This window comes from Megachile rotundata, chromosome 10 (genome assembly GCF_050947335.1).
Source record: "Megachile rotundata isolate GNS110a chromosome 10, iyMegRotu1, whole genome shotgun sequence".
Taxonomy (NCBI): domain Eukaryota; kingdom Metazoa; phylum Arthropoda; class Insecta; order Hymenoptera; family Megachilidae; genus Megachile; species Megachile rotundata.
Window position 1 is genome coordinate 16,714,627 of NC_134992.1, and position 9,424 is coordinate 16,724,050.

At 31.8% G+C, this 9,424-nt stretch overlaps 3 protein-coding genes across 4 annotated transcripts; 2 read left to right on the forward strand and 1 right to left on the reverse strand.

Moving 5' to 3' along the window:
• Positions 1-771: 771 nt before the first annotated feature.
• On the forward strand, positions 772-3,248 carry LOC100882309 (protein salvador homolog 1). Its single transcript, XM_003707244.3, has 9 exons — positions 772-860; positions 1,159-1,342; positions 1,426-1,587; positions 1,781-1,857; positions 1,918-2,045; positions 2,118-2,351; positions 2,421-2,642; positions 2,701-3,006; positions 3,080-3,248. Exons 3-9 carry the CDS (start codon positions 1,497-1,499, stop codon positions 3,168-3,170), a joined length of 1,149 nt encoding a protein of 382 aa, XP_003707292.1. The 5' UTR covers positions 772-860; positions 1,159-1,342; positions 1,426-1,496; the 3' UTR covers positions 3,171-3,248.
• A 32-nt stretch (positions 3,249-3,280) lies between these two features.
• LOC105663742 (uncharacterized) lies at positions 3,281-3,979 on the reverse strand. The gene is made up of 2 exons (XM_012294725.2): positions 3,580-3,979; positions 3,281-3,508 (listed from the first exon to the last, which is right to left on the reverse strand). Exons 1-2 carry the CDS (start codon positions 3,743-3,745, stop codon positions 3,366-3,368), a joined length of 309 nt encoding a protein of 102 aa, XP_012150115.1. The 5' UTR covers positions 3,746-3,979; the 3' UTR covers positions 3,281-3,365.
• Positions 3,980-4,254: 275 nt separating this feature from the next.
• Positions 4,255-9,111, forward strand: LOC100882531 (putative maleylacetoacetate isomerase 2). 2 transcript variants are annotated; one of them, XM_003707245.3, is made up of 5 exons: positions 4,255-5,132; positions 5,458-5,509; positions 5,618-5,766; positions 5,846-6,050; positions 6,131-9,111. In XM_003707245.3, exons 1-5 carry the CDS (start codon positions 5,115-5,117, stop codon positions 6,358-6,360), a joined length of 654 nt encoding a protein of 217 aa, XP_003707293.1. In that variant the 5' UTR covers positions 4,255-5,114; the 3' UTR covers positions 6,361-9,111. The 2 variants fall into 2 exon arrangements, with proteins under 2 accessions (XP_003707293.1, XP_076392872.1); XM_076536757.1 differs by having other exon boundaries at positions 8,713-9,111.
• Positions 9,112-9,424: the final 313 nt, after the last annotated feature.

Consider the following 9,424-nt stretch of genomic DNA (forward strand, 5'->3'; position numbering starts at 1 on the left):
TCGGATACGAAATACCTGCAAACAAGTACTTCCATTCTTTGCGGCAAAATGAAAATATAATCAAAAGATTAGAACAATAGAGAGATCCTACGGATACAAACGCGAGCTACACTGTGATAGTCTATCGTACGTATTTATCGTTAAAATGCAATCATTAGTGTTTATATTAGTTTTCTTTTTCTCATGCAGATTACAATTGAACAACCTCAGATATATACGAGTAGTCCGAAGTTATAGCGAATATAATTTTCATTGTAAATATATATTTAATAGATATATATACTTCAGATACTCATATTAATCATTGTTAGGAACATAACAGCTGTACAGTTGATTTTAGAATGTAAAAAGAGTAACATAAATGAAAGTTGATTAATTTATCCTTGTCATATTAAACATAAGAATGGTTAGCTATTCGTATAATAAATTTAAGTGCAGTAATTCAACAAGATTAGTAATTATTTATATACTTTTCAAAGTTTGTTGACATGAATAAGATATTCTGCTGCAACTGAATATCTTTATTCTTTTTTTATTTGAAATAAATAAAGAGTTAGTACAAGATTTCAAAAGACAGATAATATGTATTATAATCTGTATTAAAAAATTTAGAAAGTATTCAATTATTTTAAAAGAAGAAATTATTCTTGTTTCACTTTGAATTAATTATCTTTTAACAGACTAGATTGAATTTAATTACAGTTATTTATCAACTTCCTATTGATACCAAAACTTTTTCATAATTAGATGTATAATTTATTGGTGTCATTTCTATAGGTACTATGTGTAATGGAAATGAAATATGCATATATAGACTAACATATTTTGTTTCATAGCGTATCAACTATTGCTGTCTTAAGGTAGGTTATGAAAATTACTATTATAAAAAATATATGTATATTAACTAAAAGAAAAGTCTATGATTTTTGTTGATAGTGCACCGAATAAAAAATTAAAGAATAATAAGATAAATGTAAATACGAATCAATCTTCATTTAGCAATTTACCAAATTTCATTATAACATAACATAATTTAGTTTCAAAAAAGCAATAGCAATTCGTGAATAGTACGTCAAATTGACAATTCATTGACAGATATGTGCGTAGGTATGATTTGTCTCAAAATAATAAGTATTTATTTTTCTCTGTTTTAAAAAGATTACAAAAACGACAAAAAGCTCAATATTTTAAATTGTTGACAAAATGCATCGATCGTCTGTCTACTCACCCTTTATCAATATCTGTATACAATCAAAGGCAAAGATACATATGTCAAGTGCAGTGTATAATTTGAAAAATTTCAGAAATTTCATACATTGACGAAATAAAGTTGTGTGAATATGTAAGAAAAAGATACTCCAATTTTCATTTTTAAACATAAAATCATACGCTTGAAATGCATTTGCATTAATATTCCGCATGTAGTGCCGTATTCTATAGGTTATAAGTATCGAAGATTTATCGATTTGACATTCGATCAAATATTTATTATCATCATGTTGTCAAGAAAGAATAAAGATTTAAGAACAATTAAAGAAGGAGTTGTTGGAAAATATGTTAAAAAAGAGACTCCGCCTGAAATGCCAAGTAAGTTTTTATTGTTACTATTCTAATTATTTAGTAGAAAAAAATTGATTAAAAGCAAGCTTTTAATACTTTCTTTTACACTTAATATTTAGAATTATATATCATTTATTGTGCGATAAATCATATATCAAATGTTATTTTATTATTTTAAATAGTAAAAATGTTTTGATAATAAAATGTTGCTTATGTTTAGTCATTAATGTGTGGACAACAGAGCCAAACAGAAGAACAAGAAACCGTAACAATCACCCAACCATCCCAACATCAATGGTAAATAGTAATTGTGTGTATCAAATTTCTGTAGACAAATAAAAATTAATTTTTATGTAGTCTATTCCACAACAACCCAGTATGGTACAAAAGTTTGGAAACACTAAAACAACAATGAGTGCGGTAGGATTAGGAAGTCACGAGGGAAAATACACACCTAATAGTTCTGTTCCAGATTTAGCTCAGAGGTATTTATTTAACTTAATTAGAAATGAAATGTTTTTAAATTCAATGACATAAACTGAAACACATTCATTCAGATTTGCCAGTCTTTCTGTTAATACTAGTACAAGAGATGGAATGCCATCTCGTACTGCAACTCCAATGTATCATACTGGACTCTCACCTGCTATATCTCACACTTATGTTAATCAGTATGCCGGATCTGAATATCATTTAGATAGAGTTCAAACACCTCAGATGCCTTATAAACCTTTGGATATTGACTCAGGTTATGAAGACTATAATCATTCAGTGTATCATCAAAGTACAGGGTATATCATTATAATTTATATTTCTAGAATTACTACAAGCACACATTTTTTTATTCTTATATGTTCAAGATATAGCCGATGCCATTCAGAAAGGTCAAGCTCTAGGAATGAACAACAAGAAGAGCTTCCTCTACCACCAGGATGGTCTGTAGATTTTACTCTTAGAGGTAGAAAATATTATATAGATCACAATACAAAAACCACTCATTGGTCTCATCCTCTTGAAAAAGAAGGCCTGCCTACAGGTTGGGAAAGAATAGAATCACCTGAATACGGTGTTTATTATGTCAAGTAAGTATAATGAAAACTTAAAGTATATATGACTTATAAAATATTATACTATTTTTAGCCATATTACACGACAAGCGCAATATGAGCATCCATGTTACCCCCATGAAATACAAGCAGTGCGGGTTGTCTCGCCCCCGCGTCATACACATTTTCACTCGCACAGCGTTTTAGTTCCAGCTAATCCTTATCTTAATGAAGAAATACCTCATTGGTTATATGTATATAGTAGAGCATCAGTAGCATTAGATCGTAAGTTGCGATGGGAACTTTTTCGTTTACCAGAACTTGACTGTTTCAATGCTATGCTAACTAGACTATACAAACAAGAACTGGAGGAAGTAGTTATGCGTTACGAAGAATATAGGTATATCGAAAATATAATTTTCTAATGAGATGCTGTTTTATCAGATTAATATATATAACAATATTTTTACTAGGTCTGCTTTGTTATGCGAGATGGAACAAAGACTAAAAGAATTAAATCCAGAAACTTCAGGAGCAATTGCCTTACGTCAATCTCTCCCTTAAAACTTAGTTAAGTAAATACTTATATTTCCTGCGATAAAAATAATTTCTGTATTGTGAATGAAAAAATGGGTACATATATTTTATTATCTGTGAATAACATAAACCTTCCAAAATTTGAAAAAAATTATTTTATTAGTCTTCTATAAATTAATATACACTTTGTATGCTCAATTACCACCACAAATTATATTTACATCACTCTTGTGTAGACTGTTTTGAACGTACTTCTTCTTGAAGTTCAGCTGCACTTATACTACGTTCCTCTACTACAGTTAATCCATCAACACGCATTATTTTTATGTCTTTAACGGGGCTTAATTTACTTATCATTACATTTCCTGAAAAATTACAAATTAAATTAATAACTGATATAATTGAAAAGCATGTAGTAGATCATTGTATTGAATACTTCGTTCATCTGGATCTGTCGGTAAGTCACGATTTATCACTCTGTAGAACATGAGTATAAAGGCATTCCACCCTAAAATTGCATACGCTACAGAAAGACGAAATTTAATTACAGCAGCGTGCTCCGCATTTTTTGGTTTAAAGTAATTTAATATGTGTTTAAACATCTTTTGTGTTTAAACATATAATCACCACTATATATAAATTTATGCAAAATTACTCGACATAACACAACCTCAATCATTTGCTATAGTTGAACTCTTTTTTGCGAAACAGTACTTGCGAACAAACAAAAAATAATTAAATCTGTAACACTAAATAAGCGATTTCGTAACAAAATGTTTTGTACGATAAATTTATTCGTATTTCAGGACGACGATGTTGCTAGATCGCCATTAAAGATGTCACATAGTCATTGGTTAACACATGAAAAATTAGTTACATTATCATTGGTCACACATGAGGACTATACAAATAATGCAATATGATATTTAAACTTTTCCAATGATAATCAAAGTTAACATTGTATAAAAAGAATTTGATATAAATTTCAATGTTAATAACGTAACGTTTTTTTATATCCAATTAAAATGCACATTCGTATCAATACATATCTCACTTTTCCGTACAAATCTTGACATTTATTTATTGATAAAAACTATTTCGACATTATTTATGCAAAATAATGATGAAATGAATGAAACATTTGTGTCTTACTCGTTATAAAGTTTACTTCTATTTGGATAGTTTAGATTTTACATTTTTAAGCGTTAATACGTAACAGGCAGCCTGTAACGTAAACAAAATTATAATGTTTAATTATTATAGAATGATGCATGTATCCTTGATGTAATCGCAGTTCATGAAGCGATTCTGAATGTGTGTATACGCGTCTGTACGAATACTATTAATCGCCAATGGTGGATTCAGATCGGGGGCAATAGGAAGCGATGACAGTAATCGTCGAATGTTATGAAATTTACAAAAAAATGTTAAAAAATAAATTACAAAGTTTAAATAATAAATTTAATAACAAAGAGTAATGAAGCAAGATTCAAAAATATAGCTTGATATTTGACCTCCTCAAGCAAGGTCTTTGCATTAATCTTCGTTAATCCTACTTTACATTTCCAATGAAATGCTGAAAACCGGTAATCAAATCGTAAATTGATATACAACGATAAACTTGAAACGAAGTCGATGAAATACTGTTTATCAAGAACGCTAGATGAAAGAGCAAGTTGCCGAATAAATTTATAAAATTTTACGATCTCTATCCAACCTTCAAGGTTTTTTGTGTCGTACAGCACTGCTTCCTATCGGAAAGTGGATGGTGATTGGTTGTACGAACCCCAGACTAGAATGGGGCAGTAGAATGGGACGTCTGGCAATCGAATAAGAGAGGAGGGAGGAGTGATTTCGCGCGTTGAACGGACACCGAATAATTTTCGAAGAGATTCGCGAATCGCAGCGTCGTCTCGATTAATCGGGCTGATAGTCAAGCAGGCGAATCCGTCCATCGAAGCCTGAGACGAGATGTCCGTCATGGGAAAGGTAAGAGAGTTATCAACGTGATATATCGAAGCCGACATCGCTGCAGAAATGTTGCTTTTATTGCTATTCCTTTACTCACGATAAGATCGTTTGTATTAATGTTCGATTAAGATTCGCGTTAGTCCGCAAAGAATTTTTTCGTCAAAGGTGTTCTTATTTATGGTCTTTTGTCATCGTTGTTTTACACTTCTTAAATAAAATTTTGCTTTTATTTGACCGGTCTCGCGCAAACCAATATATAGCTTTGCTAACGTGCCGCTTGAAGCCGGTAAACATCGCGAAATTTTTCTCCGGTACTTACCCCGTTCTTTTTTTTCATTCTTAGCCAGTACTTTACTCCTATTGGCGGAGTTCTTGCTCGTGGAGGGTGCGAATTGGTGAGTTAAAGATATTTTAATTATCGAATGAATGTTTTTGTACGCTTATGTGTGTGTGACTTTTTCGGTAATATCTCATTTATTTCTTACATTGTAATTTTTTAACAGCATTGAATTTGAAGGAAATTCCATATGATATAAAACCAGTTAGCTTGATAAAAGGTGGTGGAGAACAGCATTCCAATGAATTTCGTGAAATTAATCCGATGGAGCAGGTGCCTGCACTTCATATCGACAATCACACATTAATAGAATCTGTGAGTTTATAAACAAATGAGTACATTATTCTGAAAAGTATGGGTTAATTAAAAATTCATGGAAATATCTTGGTTGTAGCTAAATATTCTGCAATATTTGGAAGAAACTAGACCACATCGACCCTTGATGCCTGCAGATCCAGTAAAAAGAGCTAGAGTCAGAGAAATTTGTGAGGTGATTGCTAGTGGTATTCAACCCTTGCAAAACTTAGTTGTGCTGATCTATGTTGGAGAAGAACGCAAGAAGGAATGGGCTCAACATTGGATTACTAGAGGTTTAACAGGTATAATCATAATAAAATTAACATTGTTATCTTAGTTATAACTTAACTTAAAAGTAATGAAAATTATAATTTTTTTACAGCCGTAGAAAAATTATTGTCATCCAGTGCAGGAAAATATTGTGTAGGGGATGAAATTACGTTAGCAGACTGCTGCTTAATACCACAAATATTTAATGCAAGGAGGTTTCTAGTTGATTTAAGACCTTTCCCAACCATTTTGAGGGTAGATCGTCATTTAGAAAATCATCCTGCATTCACTGCTGCTCATCCAAATAATCAGCCTGATTGTCCTCCAGAGGCAACCAAGTAGCAAGCAAGGCAGACCACCCTTTTCCTCTTCTAATCTATTAGAAGGAGGAAAGGAGGTGGTCCAATTTTGTGGTTCTATAGTGACAAAAGGTGGTGCAACCTTACTTCCATTAAAATTAGTAACATATAATTATGTTATACCGATAATAACATGTATATGAATTTTCCAAGATATACTTTATTTTTTAACGATCATGCGTTGATAAATTGACCGAAATAATTATCGGATATCGCAGATGATTTAATCATTTTTCTGAATAGTATATCTTCCTGTTTTTAGCACGAGTTTGTAATACACCTTTTATCACTTATGAACTGCGTGTAAGTACTGAAATGGTAAACAGTGTAGAGTATTGAACTCTATAATAATTTTCAGTTATATATAAAAATGAATTACGTGCTGTGTCACTTTTGTCAGGAGGAGACAGAACACTGTTCCATTTCTGTACTTATTCAAAGGATAGGAATGTTGGCCTGTTTTTAATTTTGTTATGTTTTTTCATTGGTTTTATATACACAGAATCAAAATTGACAAAAAAAAAAAGGAAAGAAAAGAAAGAAAGAATTCGTCTTCGTGCAGTACTTACAATATTACTTTGTAAAGTGTATTGACCTATTATAAATAGGTTCTGTTGTCTGAAATCAAAAGTTTACTTTTTATACACTTACAATACATAATATAATTTTTCGATTACTTTTAGCTTACATAGATTAAGAAGAAGTGTTGCTATTAAATAATATTAAATATAACTTGAAATTCTTTACCGGGTATAAAGTAGCAGATCTAACATCGCAAGCGCACATACTCATATATACACTGACTAAATAGAAGAAAAAGGAAACGTGTAATAAGGGAATGCAGTCTGCTCAAACTTCGTAATATCGAGGAATGAAAAGTACAAATCAAATTTTTCTTTTTCGAAAGCTTTCATTTTTGATTACGTTTCATTTCTCCCTGTCTCCACAAGTTGAATATACAAATATTAAATGCAATTGCGTACTTCCAATTTTCTTATATTTTTCGTGTGTCGAACGATAGCTATAAGATGTGTTCGATTTTGATATGTAACCCAAAAGCTCGTGACGCGTACGTTAAGTAATACTGATCAATTCCTTCATAAACATTCCACAAACATACGGAAAACTATAAACGATAGCGAAAGAAATATTGTTAAAGTTTGTACTTGGTAACGTCTTAAAATAATTTGTCTTGAACGATACTTTTCAAGAGTGGGTCGTAGAAAATTCTCCGAATATTTCTGCGATTCGATATTGAGCACACTCAAAAACTACAATGTATTTTTTGCAAGACGTAATCTTACATAGAGATACATTTTTTATTGTACTGCCTATATTGTATAACTTCTATATATATATTATATATATATATTTTGTAGTTTTATACATAAAAATGATACGTTTATTAATATGACAAAGGGTACAAGACGTCAAAGATAATACTGAACTTGTGTATCGAACAATGTTAATAACTTTGTATCTATCAGCATCGTTCCTTATTGCCGGCTTCCTTCTTGCCTTCGTTCTTCAATAAAGATAAAGACTAATCTTGATTCGTAATGAAACTCGTACGATCATGGACTTTTAAAGATCATTTCTCGTATCTTTCGTTACAAATTATTACGTTTAAAAATATTGTACGACACGGTAATGGAGGGGTATTTGTTTGCACGTTTCTTCGCGCTAGAACTTGTTATAATTTATATTACGAAGAAGAAGAACAGTGATATACATTTGATATTTAAACGCGTGTGCATTATGTAAGCGAGTGACTAGATAATAATGTATATAATTTTTCTACAAACACGTTTTACGACTGCGTGCAGAGAAGTCAGCCTGAATCATTTGAATCTTTGATAAGGCTGTTTTCGAATTGCATGTTTTAACGCATACAGCATAAGGTTTTATAATAAGAAGAAGGAATGAATGCAAACAAGTGATACCCTTCGAGCAGTAATCGCACAACAGAATCTGTTTTTCATCAGTAGAGATTTTAATTATATTTGTTACTCGTACAATTGAATGTCGATAGCAAGAGAATAATATTTTTGGTGAAAACTTTTTTCATTTTATTTATTTTACGACAGTTTTTAAACGACACATTGCAAAACGAGAAACCGATAACTACTTTTAACGTACGCTGCTTTTTCGCCGTGATAGCTTGTTCGCGAACACGTGTGCGATAGACTGTACGCGAAACAATTATACTCGTTTGTGACACGTTCCGTAAACCATGTATCGAGAACAGGTGCAAAGAGAAAACATATATGTTATTGCTTAATTATAGAAAGCTGTGGTTATAATATATTCATTACACTCTCGTTTCGCTTTTTAGTCTTCCACGCTTGATCGAGAAAAAGTTGTGCCTCTGAAATAAACATCGTGGACGAGGAACGTGTTTAAACGACGGAAGCACACGTGATACACGCAACATAGAGAATTAATTACTGTATAGCTGAACGAGATTAAGGGCGATAACGAGTTAATCGAACGTTAGAACTTTTATTTCCACCGGCGGTCCTAAATAGACTTTAGGTAGGTAGAGCTGCGTACCATTTGTAAAAGGATGCGTGAGAAACTTATAGAAGGGGCAAATGCGACTATGTATAAAATAAGAATACAAGAAACTTAAGGGGGGATAAACCGATATGATACGCATAGATATTTTGTAAGTGAAAAAATGAATTATGTACGTTCACTGCTTATGAGGAATAATAAATTCTGTGTCATAGTGTATACGCGTTTAATTTATAGCTGCGAACATCAGCGTAACTAGGACTGACTTTAAAACATTTCAAAAATTTAATTATGTCCTACATTCCTCGCGTGAGAATTTTCTGAGAGTTCTTACCTAGTTGCGCTAATGGGTGCGAAGCAATCGAGAACTATGAGTACAGTTCTACCGAGCAAGAGTGAAGACCGAAAAATTTCTACCTGCAAGAGAATCGAAAATGTGCTAATTGTACTACTCCGAAACGAAATTGCGTCTCGTAGAAGGTGAAAAAGATCGAGAAATGGCGGGAACTAGTCCACGGTTTGTATCTCCC

Bases quoted from the DNA above. Each gene is read 5' to 3' on its own strand.
- LOC100882309 (XM_003707244.3), top strand. From the start codon at position 1,497: ATGTTGTCAAGAAAGAATAAAGATTTAAGAACAATTAAAGAAGGAGTT. The intron at 2,046-2,117 runs GTATTTATTTAA...ACATTCATTCAG, and splicing joins GTTCCAGATTTAGCTCAGAG to ATTTGCCAGTCTTTCTGTTA. The intron at 2,352-2,420 runs GTATATCATTAT...TATATGTTCAAG, and splicing joins GTGTATCATCAAAGTACAGG to ATATAGCCGATGCCATTCAG.
- LOC105663742 (XM_012294725.2), bottom strand. From the start codon at position 3,745: ATGTTTAAACACATATTAAATTACTTTAAACCAAAAAATGCGGAGCAC. The intron at 3,509-3,579 runs GTATTCAATACA...GTAATTTTTCAG, and splicing joins GACAGATCCAGATGAACGAA to GAAATGTAATGATAAGTAAA.
- LOC100882531 (XM_003707245.3), top strand. The intron at 5,510-5,617 runs GTGAGTTAAAGA...ATTTTTTAACAG, and splicing joins CTCGTGGAGGGTGCGAATTG to CATTGAATTTGAAGGAAATT. The intron at 5,767-5,845 runs GTGAGTTTATAA...TCTTGGTTGTAG, and splicing joins ATCACACATTAATAGAATCT to CTAAATATTCTGCAATATTT.